The sequence below is a fragment of the Cetorhinus maximus genome, chromosome 1, assembly GCF_964194155.1.
Source record: "Cetorhinus maximus chromosome 1, sCetMax3.hap1.1, whole genome shotgun sequence".
Classification (NCBI taxonomy): domain Eukaryota; kingdom Metazoa; phylum Chordata; class Chondrichthyes; order Lamniformes; family Cetorhinidae; genus Cetorhinus; species Cetorhinus maximus.
Window position 1 is genome coordinate 97,439,460 of NC_135879.1, and position 26,514 is coordinate 97,465,973.

The 26,514-nt window shown below is 44.7% G+C and overlaps 1 protein-coding gene across 1 annotated transcript in view; it reads right to left on the reverse strand.

Moving 5' to 3' along the window:
- LOC144681922 (uncharacterized) overlaps positions 1-14,013 on the reverse strand; it is a 23,172-nt gene extending 9,159 nt beyond the window's left edge. Inside the window, exons 1-4 of the mRNA XM_078544088.1 lie at positions 13,904-14,013; positions 9,884-10,069; positions 9,501-9,702; positions 4,542-4,709 (exon numbers count right to left, since the gene is read on the reverse strand). Coding sequence (XP_078400214.1) covers positions 4,542-4,709; positions 9,501-9,702; positions 9,884-10,018 — 505 coding nt within the window. The 5' untranslated portion in view covers positions 10,019-10,069; positions 13,904-14,013. The remainder of the gene's footprint in view (positions 1-4,541; positions 4,710-9,500; positions 9,703-9,883; positions 10,070-13,903) is intronic.
- Positions 14,014-26,514: the final 12,501 nt, after the last annotated feature.

Consider the following 26,514-nt stretch of genomic DNA (forward strand, 5'->3'; position numbering starts at 1 on the left):
AAATGCTGCTTCACTTGAAAGGAGTGTTTGGGCCCTTGGACGGTGAGGAGAGAGGAAGTGAAGGGGCAGGTGTTGCATCTTCTGTGTGGGCATGGGGAGGTGCCATAAGTGGGGGTTGAGGAGTAGGGGGTGATGGAGGAGTGGACCAGGGTGTCACGGAGGGAACGATCCCTACGGAATGCCGTCAGGGGGGGTGAAGGGAAGATGTGTTTGGTGGTGGCATCATGCTGGAGTTGGCGGAAATGGCGGAGGATGATCCTTTGAATGCGGAGGCTGGTGGGGTGATAAGTGAGGACAAGGGGGACCCTATCATGTTTCTGGGAAGGAGGAGAAGGCGTGAGGGAGGATGCGCGGGATATGGGCCGGACACGGTTGAGGGCCCTGTCAACGACCGTGGATGGAAAACCTCGGTTAAGGAAGAAGGAGGACATGTCAGAGGAGCTGTTTTTGAAGGTAGCGTCATCAGAACAGATGCGACGGAGGCGAAGGAACTGAGAGAATGGGATGGAGTCTTTACAAGAAGCGGGGTGTGAGGAGCTGTAGTCGAGGTAGCTGTGGGAGTCGGTAGGCTTGTAATGGATATTGGTGGACAGTCTATCATCAGAAATTGAGACAGAGAGGTCAAGGAAGGGAAGAGAAGTGTCAGAGATGGACCATGTGAAAATGATGGAGGGGTGGAGATTGGAAGCAAAATTAATAAATTTTTCCAGGTGCCGACGAGAGCATGAAGCAGCACCGAAGTAATCATCGATGTACTGGAGAAAGAGTTGTGGGAGGGGGCCGGAGTAGGACTGGAACAAGGAATGTTCCACATACCCCATAAAGAGGCAGGCATAGCTGGGGCCCATGCGGGTACCCATAGCCACACCTTTTATTTGGAGGAAGTGAGAGGAGTTAAAGGAGAAATTGTTCAGTGTGAGAACAAGTTCAGCCAGACGGAGGAGAGTAGTGGTGGATGGGGATTGTTCGGGCCTGTGACATCTTTTGATTCTCCACAATCACCACACACTCAACGTCTCTCTCCCCCCCCCCCCCCCCCCGCACCCCCCCACCCCCCCCTCCCCCACCACCTTAAACCAGTTTATATTTCTCCCTTCTCCTAACTATGCTTCAGTTCTGCCGAAGGGCCATGAAGGCTCGAAACGTTAACTGATTTCTTCTCCGCCGATGCTGCCAGACCTGCTGAGTTTTTCCAGGTAATTCTGTTTTTGTTATAAACTGATACAGATAAACTAATTATGAAAGGGCTTTAGTTGGAAGAAATAAGCACAAATAATTATGCAAGGACAAAATCCTTATCTCTGGAGCAAAATTACTTAGTTCTATATTTTAAACATATTTGCTTGTGGCTTGCTCATGCTTTCAACTTTCACAATAAGTGTAACAAAACTATTTAACCGACTTTTCTCAAAGAATACAAAGTTGTTGATGAAGTTTTAAGTCTCTCTGAACAAAGCAATCTTCACAAAGCAGAATCAAGCACCTCACTATTGGTCCTTCTCAATGGTACAATACCCCAATACTTCAGTCTGTCAACCATGGGTGTAATTTTAACCCAGCCCATTTGCTGTGAAAGCGATGAGATTGGATTTGCCACTAGTTGTGCACCACATTCCAAGTTAGTTTCCATAGACACCAATAGATAGAATAATTGAGTAAATCCAGTGGCTAATCTGATCCAGACAGTTTCCCACCGAGTGGGTATGGTTAAAATTACCTTTTCTTGTTTTAAAAGAAGTCAGTCTGAAATTTAGTGAATTGGTAGCACAATTGGCGGTCAAATGATGAAAATAAATAAAAGAATACGTTTTATAACGAGCACTTCCTTTTGTGGAAAACTACATTCCCAAATAGAGAATTGGCTTTGTGGGAAAAAAAGCAGCTTTTGTTTGAGTCAGGCTCGAGTGATCAATCAGCTCAAGTTGCAAACTGGTTCACCTGAACAATAAAATTGATTGAATTACATTTAATTACAAAACCTGGCTGCTAAGTGAAAATAGAGTTATAGCTGTTTTAGGGAAGTTAGTTTAAAACTCAAGAAAGCTTAGATAGTGAAACAAAAACAGAAAATGTTGGAAAAGCTCAGCAGGCCTAACAGCATCTGTGGAGAAAAAAAAAACAGAGTTAACGTTTGAAATGTTAACTCTGTCTTTCTCTCCACAGATGCTGTTAGACCTGCTGAGATTTTCCAGCATTTTTTGTTTTTGCTTCAGATTTCCAGCATCCGCAGTATTTTGCTTTTAATGTTAGATAGTGTTGGCTAGGGTGTTCAAAAGATCAGTGATTTCCTTGAACAAACTCTAAGTTCAAAAAATGCCACATCACATCAGATGAAGGACTTTCAACTACCTAAAATACAAAACTCCTTTCTGAGTTACTGCCATCATCCTGCATGGTTACCCTGTGCCTGGGGTTTCTATTGATTGGATAAGGTTGACAGTTACTTACATTCACATTTAATTGTGACGCACAGGCATATTCTCACGGATCACATTGAACTACTGCTGTCCACCCACTTATCCTATCCTAGCCAGCAGCGTCAGATTTCACTCCATCTGTGCACTTCCATCACTTTCCATTTCACTATACCGTAAGTCCTTTGTAGTAAAATATATAGATCACATTTTAACCTTGTTATTACTCTTAATGGGGAAAATCAAGATATAAATAATTAAATAAAAATGCTTTACCTCCAATGGATTACTCAGTTGCATTGTCATGCACTTAGGGCACACACAAACATTTTTGTTGGGATACAAGTAATATAGCTGTTTAACTAATGTTCCATTCTTTCAAGCACAATCCAATCTCATGATTAAATTATTTTGTTTTGGTCTTCTCTTCTATATTTGTAGATGTTACCTCAAAGAGATCTTTATGCTGGTCACTGTAGACAGAATGTGCAAAGGGTGAGTAAGAGGGCCGGGGTCCTGGAGAGGAAACATGAGTGCAGCCAAAGCCAAGTACCAACAGCGAAATCCTGAGCAACAAGTGGAGCCTGGAAAAATCAAACAGGAGGAGTAGTGTGTAGGGGTGGGAGGTGACATTTTGAGATTAAAATCACGAGGGGTGCATACAGTACTGGGTGGCTGAATTAATATCATCCGTTTTACACTGTCACCAAAAAATCAAAATTACCCCTAGTAAATGGGGAGCAGTGTAAAAAAAAAAGTCAGAATAAAGCGTGAAAGCATGGAAAAACTAAAAGCAACTTAAAAACGGAATAATGCAAATCAAACTAGATCTTGAAAAATGAAAAGAAAACCAGCTCAAGGAGAGATTAGTAAAGGATGCGGGGGGTCAGAAGAGATGGCATCAGCAGAAATGAAACTGGATCCTGTATTTTTTTTTGAAACTATGCTGCCGAAGTGGAAGTCTTACACTGTAGTCTCCTCCTCCTACAGGAACTGTATCGGGCCGTGCTATTTTCAAATCCAGGAACCGACCTGCAAACTACATCATCGCAAAAGCACAATTTTTTTTTTTGCGTATTTAAGCATAAAAAATTGTTTAAACTCGCAACAGGATCTCTGCCCCTGGTTGACACAAAGATTGGCCGGGTGGTTAGCAGTGAGGTTGAGTGTCTTGGGCTACAGGAAGATATAGACGGGATGGTCAAATGGGCAGATAATGGCAGATGGAATTTAACCCTGAAAAGTGTGAGGTGATACATTTTGGAAGGAGTAATTTGACAAGGAAGTAGTCAATGAACAGCATGACACTAGGAAGTTCTGAGGAACAAAGGGACCTTGGCGTGTGAGTTCATAGATCTCTGAAGGCGGAGGGGCATGTTAGTGGGGTGGTGAAAAAGGCATATGGGACACTTGCCTTTATCAATCGAAGCATAGATTCATAGATTACAAAAGTAGGGAGTTCATGTTGGAGTTGTATAGAACCTTGGTGAGGCCACAGATGGAGTACTGTGTGCAGTTCTGGTCGCCATATTATACGAAGGATGTAATTACACTGGAGGGGGTGCAGAGGAGATTCACCAGGATGTTGCCTGGGGTGAAACATTTAAGTTATGAAGTGAGGTTGGATAGACTTGGGTTGTTTTCGTTGGAGCAGAGAAGACTGAGGGGCGACCTGATCAAGGTGTACAAGATTATGAGGAGCATGGACAGGGTGGATAGGGAGCAGCTGTTCCCCTTAGTTGAAGGGTCAGTCAAGAGGGGACATAAGCTCAAGGTAAGGGGCAGGAGGTTTAGGGGAGATCTGAGGAAAAACCTTTTTACCCAGAGGGTGGTGACAGCCTGGAATGCGCTGCCTGGGAGGGTGGTGGAGGCGGGTTGCCTCACATCCTTTAAAAAGTACCTGGATGAGCACTTGGCACATCATAACATTCAAGGCCAAGTGCTGGTAAATGGGATTAGGTAGGTCAGGTGTTTCTCACGTGTCGGTGCAGACTCGATGGGCCAAAGGGCCTCTTCTGCATCGTGTGATTCTGTGATTCTGTGAGGAGCAGGTATGTATCACGAGAAACTTGCCTTACAAAGATGCATAGAATCCTGGAAGGTAGAATTGAAAGGCAAGACTTTAACCTGTTTTTGGTGCATTCTGAAGCCCTGGTGGTCTCACTACAGTCCAGTTGAGATCCTGGCATTCATTGTTTAAATAATTCTCCATCACTTGCATGTTGATTAGTATGTTGCGGATCAGGGGAATCAAGAACCAGCGCACAGCCCAGGAAGCCTGATGAGAAGTTTCAGCTTTAAAATAAATACAGAACAATGATTTTATTCCAAAAGGACTACCATATTTCCTGACATAATCTCCCTAATGAGATTTAGTTGCCAAATCTATGTATACATCTTTCCTTGTTGCATTAATGGTGCAAACTGGACCAAGGATTTGTATAGTCACAGCCCTGGTCAGATACACAAATGTATTACTTGACCAAAGTGAAATAAATTAATCATCAGATTGGATTGTGCTTAAAAGAATGGAGTATTAGTTATATTTATAACATATTATATCATATTCCAGCTATATTACTCATATAGTAACTAATTCCAAAAGTATTTATAATTGTTCAATTCTGGGCCCAACAGACCAAGAACTTTAAAACCTATATCCCAACCAGCATGGTTCCTCCTGTCTGAGTAGCTCCTTGCCACTCCAATACTTCAACTGATAGGAACTCTATTGTGTTCCTACAAGCATGGGTGGATATCCATGTGGATCAGTATGTCATGTGGAATTTGGGATATGGTCACAGAGGGAATGAGATAGTGGGCAGACGTACTGTTCCACCATACTTCTAGTGGCACAATGGTGCCTTTGGAAAGATGACCTTTCGGATCCATTTCATTAACTTACATAAAATGGGGTATCAAACTAATCTACACTCATCAGGCAGAATTTAATGTAGGCTACAGCGCCATTGAAAGCCCTGGGTCGTCTTTTATTGGGAAGGCCCTCTGCATTAAATGCCAATCAGACAGTGGTGGGCCTTCCCCAGGAAGATTCACACAGGCACACTGGTTGCAGTACATGAAGGCGACACACTCAATGAAATCACAGAAAGGCTAGAAAGACAGTTCTTCTAATGGTTCAGCGCACAACAACACTGGCTGATGTAACAAAGTCATATGGATGCAAAAGTCCCAGTTTCTATTCCTCGTCCCTGCTGAATTAACAGATCACACCACTGAGGCAGCAGCTACGGTTGTCCTTGTATCTTTGAGCAAGAAAGGGAGAAAACAAATAGTCAGAGCTCTTAAACAAAAACAAAAACAAAAATAACTGGAAAAACTCAGCAGGTCTGACAGCATCTGTGGAGAGGGAGACAGAATCAGAGCTCTTGTTCCTTATTCTACTCAGTGAGCTCTGTTGGAAAGTGTATTTGTGTAGACATCTGCTGAGGACAGTGTTGGACTTGGCTGCTTTGCTCCTTGTGATCAAATGAAGTGCTTAATGTCTATTCCAAGACATGGAAGGATATCTACCTATAGGCAGAATTGTCCCAGGTTTGCTCTAAATGCCGTAGCGGGTAGATAAAACAACCTTTTACCCGCCGGCCGCAATGGCAGGTTTTCACACCGTATGGTCTCAAATCCACTGCATTAGTTATGCAGCCCCCAGGTTTAGTGACGTGTCACTGAAACGCCTTTTGGAAGCTGTGGAGGCCCACCACAATGTCCTCTACCCCCGCTTTAGCTGCAGGATGGGCAGCGGCATGACCAACCCGGCTTAGGAGGCGGTGGCAGTGGTGATCAGTGCCAATGCTGCACAGAAGAGGTTGGCCATCCAATGCAGATAGAGGATGAATGATCTCATCCGTGCAGCCAGGGTTATGGCAACCATCTCATCACTCTAAACTCACACCTCAAGCCCATCACACATTCACTAGCATCTCACTTACTGCCAGCTCAAGGGACATCACCACTCACTCTCACACACATACCCTCACATGTCCATCTGGCCTCATCTCCTCTGGAGACTACCTCCCCAGCCCACTCCATCTTGAGGCCACTTGCACAGATCAACATGTGCCCACACACACACCCTGGGATACCCTCCTTCCCCAGTACAGCTCTCGCTCTGCAGCCTGATCCCTTGTCTGAGGCGACTTCTCCCCCTTCGCCAAGCAAGACCCTGCCCTGCAGCCATTGAAAAGCTACCCACATACGGCTGATCTGGTTGGTAGAGACCTAACCATAAGCCCCCCTAAAAGTGATGTGGTGCTGTCTGTGAAGCTTGGCGCTGATGACTGCGAGTGCTGACCGAAGCAAGGTAGGCAAACCTTGAAGTCCCGAGCAAAGCGTAGCCTACCAGGTGCATGTTGATTATGTGTTGGTGCGAAACATGTCAGCGTGTCTTCCTGCCGACATGGGCGGACGATAGCAGGGGGGGACGATTCCAGGGCTGGTCTAATAATGATATGCAGATATATTACAATGAGGTTCCCAATGTCCAATGACGGGAAATGTGGCCTGCCATTGGCAGGCTGAGCAGACGATCGCAAACTGCCGATTGCACCATATTGTCTGCTCTCGCCACCTGAACATGCCCGGCGCCGGCAGGCACAGAAGATCCCAGCCTATGTGTGGTGTGGTGGACTCCGAGTGTCTGTGAAACCACATTGCGATGAGAACCTTCTTCAGAGGAGCAGAGAAAATGAAGCAATTTCCAAAAAGCGAGATTTGCAAGATGCAGCTGACCAGCATAAACAAGTGACTGTCTGATCAACACTACTGGGACACCAGGTAAAGGAAACCCTCCATTAAGAAAGACAAAATATCGGGCGGAATCATCCCAGATTTGCACTAAGTGCGGTAACAGGCGAGGAAAACGATGTTTTACCCACCGGCTGCAACGGCAGCTTCTCACGCCATATCATCCCAAACCCACCTCATTAATTATGCATTTCCAGGAAACATGCCGTTTCCATGGCGGGCGGGCTCTCATTCGCCCACCACACCATCATCTCACCACTTCACCACGCTGGGCGCCATATTTAAAGTGCAGCCACGTGCACACCTCTCAGTGCTTCCAGCCCACAACTGCTACACGGAAGATATGGCCCCAAAATGCAAAAAGACTGCAGCCCATAGGTTCAATGACACGTCTCTTGAGCGCCTTTTGGACGCAGTGGATCTCGCCATGATGTCCTCTACCCCTACTCTGGCCGTAGGATGGGCAACAACGTCCCCAATCCAGCTTGGGAGGCAGTGGCAGCCGTGGTCAGTGCCAATGCCCTTCAAAACAGGACCACCACCCAGTGCCACAGGAGGATGAATGATCTCCTCTATTCCACCAGAGTAAATCACTCTTCTCATCACTGTCAACTCACACACTCACAAACCCATCATACATCCACAGGGCCCTCACTCACTGCCAGTTCAAGGGACATCACCATTTATTCTCCCACATACACCTTCATTGTCCTCATCCCATCCATGGGACCATTCACCACCATGCCAGGCATACTTATCATCTGGTCTGACAGCATCTGCGGAGAGGGATACAGTTGACGTTTCGAGTCCTTATGACCCTTCATCAGAACTAAGACATATAGAAATGAGATGAAATATAAGCTGGTAGGAGGGGGTGGTACAGGAGAGCTTGATAGGGGGCCAGTAATAGGCGGAGGCCAAGAAGAGACTGCCAAAGATGCCATAGACAAAAGGACAAAGGGGTGTTGACGGTGGTGATATTATCTAAAGGATGTGCTAATGGGGACATTAAGGGAAGCAAGCTAGTGGCAGATAGCCCTAGTGCAGGTGGGGTGGCGGGAAGGGATCGAAATGGGCTAAAAGGTGGAGATGAAACAATAGATCGAAATAAATTTAAAAGTAGGAGGGAAAAGAAAAAAATATAGTTGTAAAAAAAATGATAAATTATTGGAAAAAAGGGGATCGGAAAGGGGGTGGGGATGGAGGAGAGAGTTCATGATCTGAAATTGCTGAACTCAATCTTAAGTCCGGAAGACTGTAAAGTGCCTAGTCGGAAGATGAGGTGCTGTTCCTCCAGTTTGCGTTGAGCTTCACTGGAACGTTGCAGCAGGCTAAGGACAGACATGTGGGCATGAGAGCAGGGTGGTGTTGAAATGGCAAGTGACAGGGAGGTCTGGGTCATGCCTGCGGACAGACCGAAGGTGTTCCGCAAAGTGGTCACCCAGTCTGAGTTTGGTCTCTTCAATGTAGAGGAGACCACATTGGGAGCAGAGAATGCAGTAGATTAAATTGAGGGAAGTGCAAGTGAAGTGCTGCTTCACTTGAAAGGAGTGTTTGGGCCCTTGGACGGTGAGATGGGGGGAAGTAAAGGGGCAGGTGTTGCATCTTCTGCGGTTGCATGGGAAGGTGCCATGGGAGGGGGTTGAGGTGTAGGGGGTGATGAAGGAGTGGACCAGGGTGTCCCGGAGGGAACGATCCCTGCGGAAAGCCTCCGGGGGGTGAAGGGAAGATGTGTTTGGTAGTGGCATCATGCTGGAGTTGGCGGAAATGGCGGAGGATGATCCTTTGAACACGGAGGCTGGTGGGGTGATAAGTGAGGACAAAGGCGACCCTATCACGGTTCTGGGAGGGAGAGGAAAGTGTGAGGGCGGATGCACGGGAGATGGGCCGGAGGTTTCCTTGCCCATGTTTGATGCCATGAGATTTCATAGGGTTCGGAGTCAATGTTCAGGACTCCCAGGGCAACTCCCTCCTGACTGTATACCACTGTGGGTCTGTCTATGCCGATGGGGCAGGACATACCCAGGGATGGTGATGGTGGTGTCTGGAACATGATCTGTAAGGTATGGCTCTTCCAATTTTGGCACTAGGCCCCAGATGTTAGTAAGGAGGACTTTGCAAGGTTGACAGGGCTGAGTTTGTTTGTTGTCATTTCCAGTGACTGGGTCGATGCTGGGTGGTCTGTCTGGTTTCATTCCTTTACCTTTCTTTCCTTTACCTACATTCACTACCTCTCGCCACCAATAGCACTGCAGTTACATCCTAACAACTTTCAATTGGCAGTTTGCATTACAAATATGAACATAGTCTAAAAGGACTCACGTTTAGTATACCAGGACGCCATTGCTATAATTCGAGTCACTTTTGCCTCACGCATAGCTGGAACAATAGCTTTCATTGATTCTGTAAATCCAGTAACTTCAGAAAATATGCTTATTGGGAACCCAAGACAGGACATGATAACATCCTGCTCGTTAAAGTGTTCCACAAGGCTGTCAGCTGAGAAGATATTTGCTTTCACCACCTGCAAAAAAATAATAACGTATAAGGAACAGATTATCTTGGGTTGTAAGTTGTCATCTATATTAGAAATTAAAACTCAGTTAAAATTCTTGATTTAGTATAATTCTCTCTCTTCGGGAAGATTTTCAAACAAATGGGCTTCATTGTAGTACTGAAAAGAATTCTATGTTGACAGTAATTACCGTCAGGTTCTCGTGTTGAATGGTAAGCTTGCTGGGAGTTCTTACAACAGCTCTCACCACGTGGCCCTGTTCTAGTGCTTGTCTCACTAAAAACTGGCCAGTTTGTCCAGTGGCCCCAAGCACCAAGAGCTTCATTCTTCAGTCCAAAAGCAGCTGTCACAAAATTATATCAGCAGATGGTTGTACCTATAATTAAAAATGAGATTTTAAATTGAATAATAATTTTCTTGCAAATTTCCAACATTGAGCTCTCTAAGCAGGGAGGGTGAAGAGCCAATGATCATCGCGGTCCATATCAGTACCAAAGGCACAGGTGGAAAGAGGGATGAGGTCCTACAAGCAGATTTTAGGAATTAGGCAGGAGACAAACAAACAGGACCTCAAAGGTAGTCATCTCCAGATTACTCCCATTGCCATGCACTAGTGAGTATGGGAATAGGATAGATTAATATGTGGCTGGAGAGATGGAGCAGGAAAGAGAGCTTTCAGTTCCTGGGACATTGAGACCAGTTCTGGAGCAGGTGGGACCTATACAGTCCAAGCAGGCTGCCCCTGAACAGAGCTGGGACCAATGTCCTCACAGGGTGGTTTGGTAATGCTGCTGGGTACAGCCAAGGTGCATTCCCATGAGGGGGAAAAGGAGAGCAACCAAATTGAGATCCTTCAGGATGGTGAGAGATGGAGCAGAAAAAGAGTGCATATGACAGATGTCAGGTTAATTATATATGTGAGAACCAGGCTGAATATAGAAAGTTCAGAGGAGAAGTGAAAAAGAAAAGAAGAGAAGCAAAGAGAGAGCATGAGAAAAGACTAGTAGCAAACGTAAAAGGAACCCAAAAGTCTTGAAAAGACATATAAATATTAAAGGGGCAGTAAGAGGAGGAGATTAGGGACCACGAAGGGAAGAGGCCATTACTGAGGTAATAAATAAGCACTTTGCATCTGCCTCTACTGAGGAGGAAGATGCTGCTGAAATCATAATGATAGTTGAGACACTGAATGAGCTAAAAATGGGTAAAGGGGATATTAGAAAGGTCTACCACCATTCATAAATTAATAAGTCACCAGGGCAGGGGGGATGCATCTGGGGATACTGGGGGAAGTCAGGGAGGAAATTGCTGAGGCATTGGCCATAATCTTCCAATCCTCCTTCAATATGAGGTGCCACCAGAGGACTGGAGAATTATCTGACTCTCCTAACCTTTTCTTGCACCTTGCTTCTCCTTTCTAAAGCTGCATCCTGGTTCAGAAAGGGTGTAAGGATCAACCCAGCAACTACAGGCCAGTCGGTTTAACCTCAGTGATAGGGAAGCTTTTGGAGATGATAATCTGGGACAAAATTAGCAGTCACTTCAACAAGTGGGATTAGTTAATGAGTGCCAGTATGGCTTTGTTAAAGGCCAATCATATTTAACAAATTTGATTGAGTTTTCTGATAAAGGGAGAAAAAGGGCTGAGAGATAGGAAGAGAGAAGGAGTCGGTGGCTAGGGAGCAGAGTTTGTGGCAGGAACTGAAAACCATAGCTTTGGTCTTCATTGTAATTAATTTCAAGAAAACTCTGCTGATCCAGTACTGGATGTCGGGCAAACAGTCTGATAATTTAGTGGAAGGGTGAAGAGAGATGGTGGCGAGGCAGAGTTGAATGTTTTCAGCATATGGGGAAACTGATGCAATGTCTTATAAAATGGAGGCTGATTCCCAGTTATTGCAATTTTCAGTCTGGCTTGCTGGCTTCTTCCTCAAGTCACTACTCAAGCACCGTATTTTGCACCAAACCGCAGCACCAGCCAGGGCCAAACCTCAGCTGATGCCAACATGACCCATGCTGACTCTTATATCCACCACTTTTATGTAAAAACCCTGCACCTAGAACCTCTAGTGGGCGAGGTTTTCCTCCCATTGGTGGAAATCCCAGTCCACCAAAGATATGGCAACAAGCGGGATTGGAAGAATTCTGTCCCATAGTAACTATTGAATGGTGGCCCAGCGCAAACGTTAGACAAATAAATATTTTGTAATATAAAGTGAGTTAATTTTCTCTCTTTGACCAAGCCTGAATTTCAGAATGTTCTGTGTGATTTCATACACTTTGTGGAAGAGACTTGATAACAAACTATTTTAGTAATATATCCCTAAAGCAACTTTTTAAATCGAATTCAGTCACTTATCACATGCTCTTGTCCAGGCATTGTTTTTAATAAAGCACTACAATTGTGTCATTGTTCCCCATTTTCAAATTAGATAATGCCAAGTTATGTTTTAAACACCCGCTTTCATGATATTTTTCTGTCACAGGAAAATCAATTTGTTTTAAAGCATTTTTCTAACGCACTTCCTTGATGACATCTCTTCCAGGACTAAAGGTTTCATTAATAACTGCAACGAGCTAAAATTTCATTGGAGATTGCATGACACACACATTTGTTGTTGTCAGTATACAATGTACAAATGGTGGGCCTTGTTCTCTAGTGGATTAACAATCTGCACACTCCTATACATTCAATCCAAATGTTGACTAATTTTCTTCTCTGGATCATGAATCATGATGGGAGTTTGATTTTCTTTAGACGTCAAAATATTTGGTTCCCAATGTGCGAGAATCCTAAAACTGCCGAAAATCACTCTCACAGGAACAATTAGATCAGAATTCATTTATTGTTAATCATTTGCACTTGACATCATTCCAGTTTTCACAAACTAGAAAGAGACCTCATAATAAAAGCAACATTGAAGTATAGGATTTAATTGTGTTTGTGTCATGGTAGAAATACATTCAGTGTTATAGCTCACCAAAAATATAAGGATAGGAAAATTCCAAAAGCAGTATAAAAAACTGTAATAATAGAAGTTTGTTTTTTCACATAAAGACCCTGCAAAATTAAGTATGATCTATTATGTGGATAAAATGTACCATATAGATGCAATAGTGAACCACACAAAGCACAAAGGAACCGGTTTTACTCCTGATTAGTTGCAAACATTCTTAGAAACGGAGTATTTAGAGTGGTCACAGTTGCCAACCTGTTCCAGGAATAAGCATGAGCCAGATCTCACCTATAAGACAAAAATGACTTTAAGAGTTGATTTACACTATGACTTACAACATTAATCTGCCCTAAACCTGGAGTCGGGACCTAACCTGATACCAGGGTTTGGAGTTAGTTTGTTCTTTAACACTGACTTACATTTTTGCATTGGTGCAAAGTTGAAACTGTTTTGAACTGAGGCTAAATTCATAATATTATTGCACTCTAGGTCTATTTTGTTATTTTATATTTGTTCCTGACTCTTTCAATTAGGAATACTGACCTGGCAACATAAGGAGAAATTTTAGCAGTAACATTTAAAAGAGTCCCAGGCTGTGAAATCATTTAAAGTTTGATCATTTTGAGTAGTATGTTAAAACAGTTCACATTCTTTTAGTTTGTTTATTAACTATTTGAATATGTAACAATATATCGAACAATATAACAATATAGATGTTTATGTACAAAAAAAAATCAAAGACTGTCAATTCCACTAGATGGCATTGGGCAACTCTGGAGCTTCACGTTGAACATCAGGTTTGACCTCTGCTCAGCAAATCAAGACTATTCACAAGAAGAACTTGCATTTTAAAATGTTTTTCGCATGCAGGTTGCCTCAAAACGCTTCAAACTAATTAATTACTTTGGAATTGTTGTTATGTAAATAAATGCAAGTCAGCAGGCAATTGTCAGAATAGCTGGAATGGACAAGTTGGTGTCTCAGCTCTCCACAGATGCTGCCTAACTTTGCATGTTTTTTTTTTGCTCTGGTTTCAGAATTTCAGTATCTGTAGTTGTTTTGGTTAAACACGATGTGAGCTGGATTTTTATCTACACTGGCAAGAAATGATGAGATTGCACAACCAAACTGTCACTTACTCCTAAATCGGTTACGAACTGTACAAACTAAAAATGAATCCTTCCATTTCACGAGGAGTAAAAGTTCCCTACGTTTAACACAGCAGATAACACAATTTAACGGAGTATACTCACTTTACGAAAAATAAATCTTATCGCAGTTTTTTCCCCCCCGCGCTCACAAACAGTGTTGTTTCCGGGTTGTTGAACAGAGACCAGCCCTTCCACCTCACATGGATAACTCTGGCATTTCCGCAAACCCCGGCAGCAAAACAACATTGAAATGACAGGCTGGAAATTGTAACCAGCCAAAAAAGGCACACGTGTACCACACCACAGGATGTACGCAGTTGAAAACATTTATATTCAAGTTTCATGCAACACCGATGTAATAAAGCACACTTCACTGTCCCCAGATGTTTTGAAAGTCGCAATACTCCGATGCGAATCTTGGAAGTTTTTAGAAAGAAAGAACTTGCATCGATATATGGCACCTTCCCCAGCCCCCGAAGGCCTGCCACCCCAGACCCCGATTGGAGGTGGCCGCAGGGGCTGCCGAGTGGAAGCAGGCTGTTTAAAGGGCCCTAAGATAAAAGCAAAAAACTGCGGATGCTGGAAATCCGAAACAAAAACACCTGGAAAAACTCAGCAGGTCTGACAGCATCTGCGGAGAGGAACATAGTTAACGTTTCGAGTCCGTATGACTCTTCACCAAAGCCGTTCTCCGCAGATGCTGTCAGACGTGCTGAGTTTTTCCAGGTATTTTTGTTTTTGTTTAAAGGGCCCTCCTTGGTTCTGTGGGACATTGTCCCAATTATTTCATTCCGTTTTAGGCTCTCTAGACCCCACCCCATCACCTCCCCTCACCATGCCACCTCTTTGCCCCATGTCAACTTAATGCCAACCCATGTTCCCACCTATCCCCATGGCCCCTTATAGTCCCAATGCCAACTTAATGCCAATTCATGCCAACCTATTCACCACGCTTGGCCCTTACAACCTCCATGCCAGCTCACCCAGTATCCACTATGGTCAGATTTCAGGAGCCATGTTGATGTGAAATAAAATAAAGGTCTAAATATCTATTACAACCTTCACTATATTAAAAAAAACACCCCCATTCACGAAAGGCCATTCAAACTTTCTAAATCACCTTCTCAATCCCTTATATTCATAACCCCACATCAAAGACAGCTAATTCTTTAATAGCCTCTTTGAGCTGTCAATCAACCTGTGGATTTAGGGTCCCCTGCTGAGATAATCGAAGATTGTAGAAAGCAGTCAAACATCAATGACATAATGATAGCCCTTACGGCAATGTCAACAGCTATTGTAACTGCCAGAACAGATTTCTTTTCAACTCATACTGACGCAGGCAGCCTATTTTTTTAAATTATTTTTTAAAGGGTTGGGGATTTAAATAACTTCACAGCTTGACAGTTCTACAAACCTTATCTGCCCTTAACAAGCATTTACGTCTACTCTAAAAAACTGTGACTCCCACACTGTGGTTTAAGACATTTGCTACAGTGAACATGGGATCTGTTTGAACTCAGCACTGAGTTCAAATGGCCCAGCTGAGTTTGGGTTTCCCTCATGTGTGATTCACACCCTGCCCCCTTTCTCCTGCCAGCGAAAATGGGGTCTGTTGGAAATGAGGGGCGCCTTCTGAATCTGGGTCTTGCCTCACTGTTTTTAAAGGTCTGCAGAGTCTCCACAGTTCCAAGAAAATCCGGTGTCACTGTTGTACTGTCAGAACAGCAGCCAGTGTGCACATAGCAAGGGACCACAAACAGCAACACAATAATGACCAGGTAATCTCTTTCAGTAATGCTGATTGACAAATATTAGCCACACCACAGTGGGTGAGTGCTTTCCCGCTCCTTTTTGAATAGTGCCATGGGGATCTTTAACATCCACCTGAGAGGACAGACTGCACCTTAAATTCACCTTCGAAAGCACAGCACTGCCTTAATACTGCACCGAGATGTTAGGCTAGTAAATTAATCCCACTGTCCTGCTCTTTCTCCTTTCTCCTTTATCTTCTATTCATCTAATTTTCCCCTTAACCATACAAAGCTTTCTACCTCAACTATTTCCTGTGACAAATCATTCCATTCTCCACAGGCCCCAAAAGAATCTTCTTACTAATATCCTCATTCTCAGTGACAATTTTCAATGAATGATCCTTCCTCATTTATTTCCCAACTAGAAGATGTGGGCTAGGAAATGCTTTGGAGCTGCTCCTGCTCTGTCACCTTAACTTTGCCCCAAGTGCAGCAGAAATCCATTTATATATAAATGGTGGAGGAGTGGAAGCAACATTGAGGAATTTCCTGGGCATAGTCTTTCTCCATTCACTCTTTATAATTCATTTTAAAAAATTGATTAAATCTCTTCGGAGTTTTCTCTTCTCCAGTGGGAGTAATCTCAGTAATACAAATTACTCCTCATGAAGATATTTTCACATCCTTTGAGTTACCCTGGGGAGGTGATGGCGTAGTGGTATTATCACTGGACTGGTAATCCAGAAAGCCAGGGGGAATGCTCTGGGGACCTGGGTTTGAATCCCACCACAGCAGATGGTGGAATTTGAATCAAATAAAAACCTGGAATTAAGAAATCTAATGATGATCATGAAACTATTGCTGGTTGTCATTTGAAAAAACACCCATCTGGTTCACTAATGTCCATTAGAGAAGGAAATCTGCCATCCTTGTCTGGCCTATATGTGACTCCAGACCCACAGCAATGTGGTTGCCTCTTAACATGCCCTCTGAACAAGGGCAATAAGTGCTGGCTGAGCCAGCAACACCCACATCCAATGAATGTATAAAAAAAAATGTACTGTAAACACTCAATACCCTTTCCATGATGAGTATCCAAAACCACACACAATCCTCTAATTGTGACCTTTGCTCATCTTTTTCATAATCTCTTTACCAAGTCCTATTTAAACAATGAAAATTTAATGTCCTTTTAAATTGCTTTGCCTACCTACATTTGAACACAAAATGTATGTTGAAAAGTTTTGTCCTTTGGTATAGTCACATAACATATAAAATTACACGGTTGTGTTGCTGTAAGAAGTAAATCATTTGAAATGTGTTTAATGTTAAAGTATGTCTGTCATAGCTATCCATATGATGCGATAAATATCTCTGCAAATCACAAAGCTAACATTCCTATTTACAACATTGATATAACACATTGCTAATAAAATAAACTTGATTTAGTTGTTACCGGATGGATCAGAATCCACTATAATTTTTATACAATCTCCTTGGGGCCATCTTAACAGTGCTTCTTGGATTAATATGTTTCTAGTTCAACAATGCCTTCTAGTCTCAACACTGACTTTAACAATTTCACTGAACCTCAGCTCCCATTTTATCTCTAGTTATAGATGCTGGAAATACAGGATAGATGTGTAGGCATTTCCAGGGATGGGGGAAGGAACTGTGGGTGGGACCTCTACATCAGCTACAAGATGGGGGTCTGCACTATCGGTATATATGTGCTTGTTTTATTCTTCCACCAGATCCCAGGCTAGTGGAGCCTACATTTTTTTTTATTCATTCACAGGATGTGGGCTTTGCTGGTTGGTCAGCATTTATTGCCCATCCTTAGTTGCCCTCAAGAAGGTGGTGGTGAGCTGCCTTCTTGAACCGCTGCAGTCCCTGTGGTGTAGGTACATCCACAGTGCTGTTAGGGAGGGAGTTCCAGAATTTTGACCCAGTGACAGTAAAGGAACGGCGATATATTTCCAAGTCAGGATAGCCAGTGACTTGGAGGGGAACTTCTAGGTGGTGGTGTTCCCATCTATCTGCTGCCCTTGTCCTTCTAGATGGTAGTGGTCATGGGTTTGGAAGGTGCTGTCTAAGGAGCCTTAGTGAATTCCTGCAGTGCATCTTGTAGATGGTGCACACTGCTGCTACAGTGCATCGGTGGTGGAGGGAGTGAATGTTTGTGGATGTGGCGCCAATCAAGCGGGCTGCTTTGTCCTGGACGGTGTCAAGCTTCTTGAGTGTTGTGGGAGATGCACTCATCCAGGCAAGTGGGGAATATTCAATCACACTCCTGACTTGTGCCTTCTGGATGGTGGACAGACTTTTGGGAGTCAGGAGACGGATTACTCGTCACACAATTCCTAGCCACTTACCTGCTCTTGTAGCCACAGTATTTATATGGCTAGTCCAGTTCAGTTTCTGGTCAATGGTAACCCCCAGGGTGTTGATAGTGGGGGATTCAGTGATGGTAATGCCATTGAACATCAAGGGGCGATGGTTGGATTCTCTCTTGGTTGGAGATGGTTATTGCCTGACACTTGTGTGGTGCAAAGTTACTTGCCACTTGTCAGCCCAAGCCTGGATATTGTACAGGTCTTGCTGCATTTGGACATGGAGTGCTTCAGTATCTGAGGAGTCGCAAATGGTGCTGAACATTGTGCAATCATCAGCGAACATCCCCACTTCTGGCCTTATGATGGAAGGAAGATCATTGTTGAAGCAGCTGAAAATGGTTGGGCTGAGGACACTATTCTGAGGAACTCCTGCAGTGGTGACCTGGAGTTGAGCTGACTGACCTCCGACAACCACAACCATCTTCCTTTGTGCTAGGAATGACTCCAGCCAGCGAAGAGTTTTCCCCCTGATTCCCATTAACTCCAGTTTTGATAGGGCTCCTTGATGCCACACTCTGTCAAATGTGGCCTTGATGTCAAAGGCAGTCACTCTCACCTCACCTCGAGGGTTCAGCTCTTTTGTCCATATTTGAACCAGGGCTGTAATGAATTCAGGAACTGAGTGGCCCTGGCGGAACCCAAACTGGGCGTCAGTGAGCAGGTTATTGCTAAGCATTGCTGCTTGATAGCACTGTTGATGACTCCTTCCATTAGTTTACTGATGATCGAGAGTAGACTGATGACGCTGTAACTGTTTGGGTTGGATTTGTCCTGCTTTTTGTGTACAGGACATACCTGGGCAATTTCCCACATAGCCGGGTAGATGTCAGTGTTGTAGCTGTGCTGGAACAGCTTGGCTAGAGGCGCGGCAAGTTCTGGAGTGCAAGTTCTCAGTACTATTGCTGGAATATTGTCAGGCCCATGGCCTTTGCAGTATCCAGTGCCTTCAGCCTTTTCTTGATATCACATGGAGTGAATTGAATTGGCTGAAGACTGGTATTTGTGATGCTGGGGAACTCCGGAGGAGGCCTAAATTGATCATCCACTTGGCACTCCTGGTTGAAGATTGTAGCAAATGCTTCAGCCTTATCTTTTGCACTGATGTGCTGGGCTCCTCCATCATTGAGGGTGGGGATGTTTGTGGAGCCTCCTCCTCCAGTGAGTTGTTCAATTGTCCACCACCATTCATGACTGGATGTGGCAGGACTGCGGAGCTTAGATCTGATCCGTTGGTTGTGGGATCGCTCAACCCTGTCTACCACTTGCTGCTTATTCTATATGGCATGCAAGTAGTCCTGTGTTATATCTTCACTCGGTTGACACCTTATTTTTAGGTATGCCAGGTGCTGCTCCTGGCATGCCCTCCTGCACTCTTCATTGAACCAAGGTTGATCCCCCGTTTGATGGTAATGGTAGAGTGGGGGATATGCTGGGCCATGAGGTTACAGATTGTGTTTGAGTACAATTCTGCTGCTGCTGATGGCCCATAGTGCCTCATGGATGCCCAGTCTTGAGTTGATACATCTGTTCGAAATCTATCCCATTTAGCATGGTGGTAGTGCCACACAACACGATGGAGGGTATCCTCAATGTGAAGGTGGGACTTCGTCTCCATAACGACTGTGCGGTGGTCACTCCTACCGATACTGTCATGGATAGATGCATCTGCGGCACGTAGGTTGGTGAGGATGAGGTCAAGTATGTTTTTCCCTCTAATGATAAAAACAAAAAACTACTGCGGATGCTGGAAATCCAAAACAAAAACAAAATTACCTGGAAAAACTCAGCAGGTCTGGCAGCATTGGCGGAGAAGAAAAGAGTTGACATTTCGAGTCCTCACGACCCTTCAACAGAACTGAATATAGTTAGGAGAGGGGTGAAATATAAGCTGGTTTAAGGTGGGGGGGGGGAGAGAGAAGTTGAGGGGGGTGTGTGGGGTGGCTGTAGGGACAAGCAAGCAGTGATAGGAGCAGATAATCAAAAGATGTCACAGACAAAAGGATCAAAGAGGTGTTGAAGGTGGTGATATTATCTAAGAAAATGTGCTAATTAAGAATGGATGGCAGGACACTCAAGGTACAGCTCTAGTGGGGATGCGGGGGGGGGGGGCGGTGCTAGAGCTGTATCTTGAGTGTCCTGCCATCCATTCTTAATTAGCACATTTTCTTAGATAATATCACCACCTTCAACACCTCTTTGATCCTTTTGTCTGTGACATCTTTTGATTATCTGCTCCTATCACTGCTTGCTTGTCCCTACAACCACCCCCCCCCCTCAACTTCTCTCTCCCCCCCTACCTTAAACCAGCTTATATTTCACCCCTCTCCTAACTATACTCAGTTCTGTTGAAGGGTCGTGAGGATTCAAAGCGTCAACTCTTTTCTTCTCCACCGATGCTGCCAGACCTGCTGAGTTTTTCCAGGTAATTTTGTTTTTGTTATATTTTTCCCTCTTGTTGGTTCCCTCACCACCTGCCGTAGACACAGTCTAGCAGTTATGCCCTTTAGGACTTGGCCAGCAATGGTGCCACCGAACCACTCTTGGTGGTGGACATTGGAGTCCCCCACCCAGAATACATTCTGTGTCCTTGTCACCCTCAGTGCTTCCACCAAGTGGTATTTCATCAGCTGAGGGAGGGCGGTACATGATAATCAGCAGGAGGTTTCCTTGCCCATGTTTGGCCTGATGCCATGAGACTTTATAGGGTCCAGAGTCGATGTTGACGACTCCCAGGGCAACTCCCAATGTATACCATTGCGCCGCCACCTCTGCTGAGTCTGTCCTGCTGTTGGGACAGGGCATACCCAGGGATGGTGATGGTGGTGTCTGGGACATTATCTGTACGATATGATTCCGTGAAGATGACTATGTCAGGCTGTCGCTTGACTAGTCTGTGAGACAGCTCTCCCATGGCACTAGCTCCCAGATGTTAGTAAGGGGGACTTTGCAGGGTCTACAGGGCTGAGATCGCCATTGTCGTTTCCAGTGCCTAGGTCAATGCCGGGTGGTCCAGCCGGTTTCATTCCTTTTTTGTGACTTTGTAGCGGTTTGTTACAACTGAGTGGCTTGCTAGGCCACTTAAGTGTCAACCACATTGCTGTGGGTCTGGAGTCATGTGTAGGCTAGACCAGGTAAGGATGGCAGATTTCCTTCCCTAAAGGAAATTAGTGAACCATATGGTTTTTACAACAATCGACAATAGTTTCATGGTCATCATTAGACTTTAAATCCCGTCAATGGGAGATTTGAACCCAGAACCCAGGTTCCCAGAGCATTACCCTGAACCTCTGAATCACTAGTCCAGTGACAATACCACTACACCATCATCTCCCCTAATGCGTCTTGCTAGTTTGAATGTTTCATTTTCTTTCAGACTCATTTTAGCAATTCACATTCTCTCTATATCTTGTATATGTCTTTTATTTCTCTCATTGTGCCTCCTTCTATCTCCTGCTAATATCACTTCTACATCTTGTTGTCCACCTAAACACTTCACAGTTTGGTTTTGCAGTTCCCTAATTTAGGGAATTAGAGATCAAACTAAAATGAAATAAAAGGGAGGCATATGTTTAAGGGAGGAAAGGAGAAAACTCAGGCATGGGAAATAGAGAGAGGAGATTGTGCTGCAATTTGGAAAGGGTGAGGGAGGAAGGGATGTGATGAAAACAAGGTAGTGGAGAGGGGAAGCAGGAGGAGATGGAATGGCAGGTCAATATCTGAGGGGAGTTTAAGGATTCTCTGCGCATCTTTCCCTTGCTGCTAAACGATGGACCACCCTTCCAGTGCTGGCAGACTCCTGATTTGCTCATCCCTCATGGTACAAGATCTTAGAAACCCACCTACTTGTGTGGATAGATCTCAGAACATCCCTTTTTAATGCAGATATGCTTGGGACTACCTGCAGTATCCAGACCCTATAATCTATTCCCTGCTCTGAGCTTTTACATATCCTGGATTCATCTCCCAGTATTGTCAGATCCCACAACATCCCATGAGTCATTCTGAATCCAAAGAGCTCCTGTGCAATAGTGCCAATTACATGTTCTCATCCAGCTTCTCTGTACTACAACATCACTCTCTTTACGTTGCCAAATCCATCTCCCCTCATGCTCACTCTGAGCTTATCTTTTCTATGAGATCTACTGCCTGTTCCCTTGACCTAATTTCTACTGAACACCTAATTTCCCTTCCTGACCCCCATTCTAACTGACATTGTATATGGTTCCCCCTTCTTAGCTACTGTTCTCTCTTTACAAACTGTCATCATCACCCCCTCCTCAAAAAACCCACACCATACAAACTGTCATCATCACCCCCTCCTCAAAAAACCCCTCGATCTCCCTTTCTTCTGCAAAGATCTTACATAATCACAGAGCAGAAGAGGCCCTTCGGCCCATCTAGTCTGCACCGACATGTGAGAAAGACCTGACCTACCTACCTAATCCCATTTACCAGCACTTAGCTCATAGCCTTGAATGTTATGATGTGCCAAGTGCTCATCCAGGTACTTTTTAAAGGATGTGAGGCAACCCGCCGCCACCACCCTCCTGGGCAGCGCATTCCAGACCGTCACCACCCTCTGGGTAAAAAAGCTTTTCCTCTCATCCCCCCTAAACCTCCTGCCCCGCACCTTGAACTTATGTCCCCTCGTGACTGACCCTTCAACTAAGGGAACTATCCTACCCTAACTCCCTATCCACCCTGTGCATGCCCCTCATAATCTTGTACACCTCGATCAGGTCATCCTTCAGTCTTTTCTGGTACAACGAAAACAACTCAATTCTATCCAACCTCGCTTCAGAACTTAAATGTTTCATCCCAGGCAACATCCTGGTGAATCTCCTCTGCACCCCCTCCAGTGCAATCACATCCTTCCTATAATGTGGCGACCAGAACTGCACAAAGTACTACAGCTGTGGCCTCACCAAGGTTCTATACAATTCCAACATGACCTCCCTACTTTTGTAATCTATGCCTTGATTGATAAAGGCAAGTGTCCCATATGCCTTTTTCACCACCCCACTAACATGCCCCTCCGCCTTCAGAGATCTATGGACACGCACGCCAAGGCTCCTTTGTTCCTCAGAACTTCCTAGTGTCACGCCGTTCATTGAATACTTCCTTGTCAAATTACTCCTTCCAAAGTATATCACCTCACTTTTCAGGGTTAAATTCCATCTGCCACTTATCTGCTCATTTGACCATCCCATCTATATCTTCCTGTAGCCCAAGACACTCAACCTCACTGTTAACCACCCGGCCAATCTTTGTGTCATCTGCAAACTTACTAATCCTACCCCCCATATAGTTATCTATGTCATTTATATAAATGACAAATAATAGGGGACCCAGCACAGGTCCCTGTGGTATGCCACTGGACACTGGCTTCCAGTCACTAAAGCATTCTTCTGTCATCACCCTCTGTCTCCTAAAGCTAAGCCAATTTTGAATCTACCTTATCAAATTACCCTGTATCCCATGTGCATCTGCCTTCTTTATAAGTCTCCCATGTGGGATCTTGTCAAAGGCTTTGCTGAAATCCATATAAACTATACCAACTACACTACCCTCATCTACACACCTGGTCACCTCCTCAAAAAATTCAATCCAATTTGTTAGGCATGTCCTCCCTCTGGCAAAGCCATGCTGACTATCCCTGATCACACCTTGCGTCTCCAAGTGGAGATAGATTCTCTCCTTCAGAATTTTCTCCAATAGTTTCCCTACCACTGACGTGAGACTCACAGGTCTGTAGTTCCCTGGCTTATCTCTACAACCCTTCTTAAATAGCAGAACCACATTAGCTGTTCTCCAGTCCTCTGGCACCTCCCCTGTGGCCAGAGAGGAATTAAAAATTTGGGTCAGAGATCCTACGATCTCCTCCCTTGCCTCCCTCAGCAGCCTGGGACACAAATCATCCGGACCTGGAGATTTGTCCACTTTTAAGCCTGCCAGTACCTCCAATTCCTTGTCATTCCCTATATCAATTTGCTCAAGAACTTCACAGTCTCTCTCCCCAAGTTCGATACCTTCATCCTCATTCTCTTGGGTGAAGACGGATGAGAAGTATTCGTTCAACACTCTAGTGATGTCCTCTGGCTCCACCCATAGATTGCCCGCTTGGTCCCTAATGGGCCCTACTCTTTCCCTGATTATCTTCTTCCCATTGGTATACTTATAGAATATCTTGGGATTTTCCCTACTTTTACCAGCCAGAGCTTTCTCATATCCCCTCTTTGCTCTCTTAATTGTTTTCTTAAGCTCCATCCTGCACTTTCTGTACTCCACTAATGCCTCTGCTGATTTGCTTCCCTTGTACCTGCTAAAAGCCTCTCTTTTCCTTCTCATCGTAACCTGAATATCCCTGATCATCCATGGTTCTCTGAGCTTGTTACTCCTTCCTATCATCCTAGAGGGAACATGTTGAGCCTGTACCCTCCCCATTTCCTTTTTGAACACCACCCCCCCCCTCCATTCCTCTGTAGATTTCCCCACAAGTAGCTGTTCCCAGTCTACCTTGGCCAGATCCTGCCTTATTTTACTAAAATCCACTCTTCCCGAATCCAGAACATCTTTTTGCAACTTGTCTATTTCTTGTCCATAACAAGCTTAAATTGTACCATGTTGTGGTCGCTATCACTAAAATACTCCCCCATCACCACATCAGCCACCTGTCCGACTTCATTCCCCAGAATTAGATCCAGCACTGCACCGTCCCTTGTTGGACCCTACATATTGACCTAAAAAGTTCTCCTGTACACATTTCAAGAAATCCACTCCATCCAAGCCCTTAACACTATGTCTATCCCAATTAACGTTGGGAAAGTTGAAATTACCTAATATAATTACCCTATTGTTATTGTTTTTACACACCTCCGCAAATTGTGCATATATTTGGTCCTCATTTTCCCGTTGACTATCTGGGGGTCTATAATAAATACCTAACAATGTGGCTGCCTCTTTTTTATTCCTAAGCTCTACCCACAAACCTTAATTTGATGCCCCCTCCAAGATATCATCTCTCCTTACTGCAGTAACTGACTCCTTAACTAATAATGCAATGCCTCCTCCTCTTTTACCCCTTCCCCATTCTTGCCTGAAGATTCTATATCCCGGAATGTTGAGCTGCCAATCCTGCCCCTCCCTCAACCATGTCTCAGTGATGGCTAATATATCACAATTCCACATTTCAATCTTCACCCTTAACTCATCTGTTTTGCCTGTAATACTCCTGGCATTAAAGTAGAGGCCATCCAGCCTTGCCTTACTCCCTTGAAACTTAATGCAGCTGTCCTCCCTCTGACTTGATTGTTTTCTGTATTATGATGTGTCCTTATTCTGCTAACATTCTGTGTCGCCTCCCCCTGCCAAATTAGTTTAAACTCCTCCCAACAGCACTAGCAAACCCGCCCGCAAGGATGTTAGTCCCGCACTGGTTCAGATGTAGACCGTCCCGCTTGTACAGGTCCCACGTTCCCCAGAAACGGTCCCAGTGATCCAGGAATCTAAAACCCTCCCTCCTGCACGAACTCTTAAACCACGTATTCATCTGTGCTATTCTCCTATTTCTGAGCTTGCTAGCACGTAACACTGGGAGTAATCCAGAGATTACAACCCGAGTGGTCTAACTCTCTGAATTCTTGATGCAAGACCTCATCCCTCTTTCTACCTATGTTATTGGTACCAACATGTACCATGGCCTCTGCCTTGTCACCCTCCCCCTTCAGGATGCCCTGCAGCTGTTCAGTGACTGGCACTAGGGAGGCAGCACACCATCCTGGAGTTACGTTGACGGCCACAGTGGCGCCTATCTGTTCCCCTGACTATAGAATCTCCTATTACTATTGCTCTTCCTCTCTTCCTCCCCTCCTGTACAGGGAGGCTGCTTATGGTGCCAGAAGCTTGGCTCAGCCTGCACTCCCTGGAGGAACCAGCGCCCTCATCAGCCTCCAAAATGGAATACCAATTTGCGAGTGGGATCCCAGGGGACTCCTGAACTACCTGCTTGTTTCTCTTGGACTGCCTAGTGGTCACCCATTCCCTTCCTTCCTCAAGTCCCTTCAGCTGCGGTGTGACCACCTCTCTAAACGGATGCTCCACAGTGTCCCCAGCTGCCGTTCCAGCTCTGAAACCCAAGCTTCCAGGAGCTTCAGCTGGACACACTTCCTGCACACATGCTGGTCCCGGGCACTGGAAATGTTCCTGGCTTCCCACATGGAGCACGAGGAGCACACCACGGCTTTAAGCTCTGCCACCATGACTTATCCCTTTAAATTAAACCTTTTAAATCAATTACCCTAGGGCCCTTCTTTCCTGATCCTCATTACTTCAGAATATACAAACTATAAACCACAAAAACACCTGAAACCATAAGTGATAAAAGTAGTAAATACTTACTCGACCTTACCCAATACTTAGCAGTGATTCCTTTCCCCTGTAGCCTCTACTGCTGCAGCAGGGCAAGACCACACTCTGAAGATTTAAGAAATTGGATAGCAAAGAAAAATGCAAAGAGCACCTCTTCCCCTCTGCACCAAATTCCTGCTGTGCACTAAATTGTCAA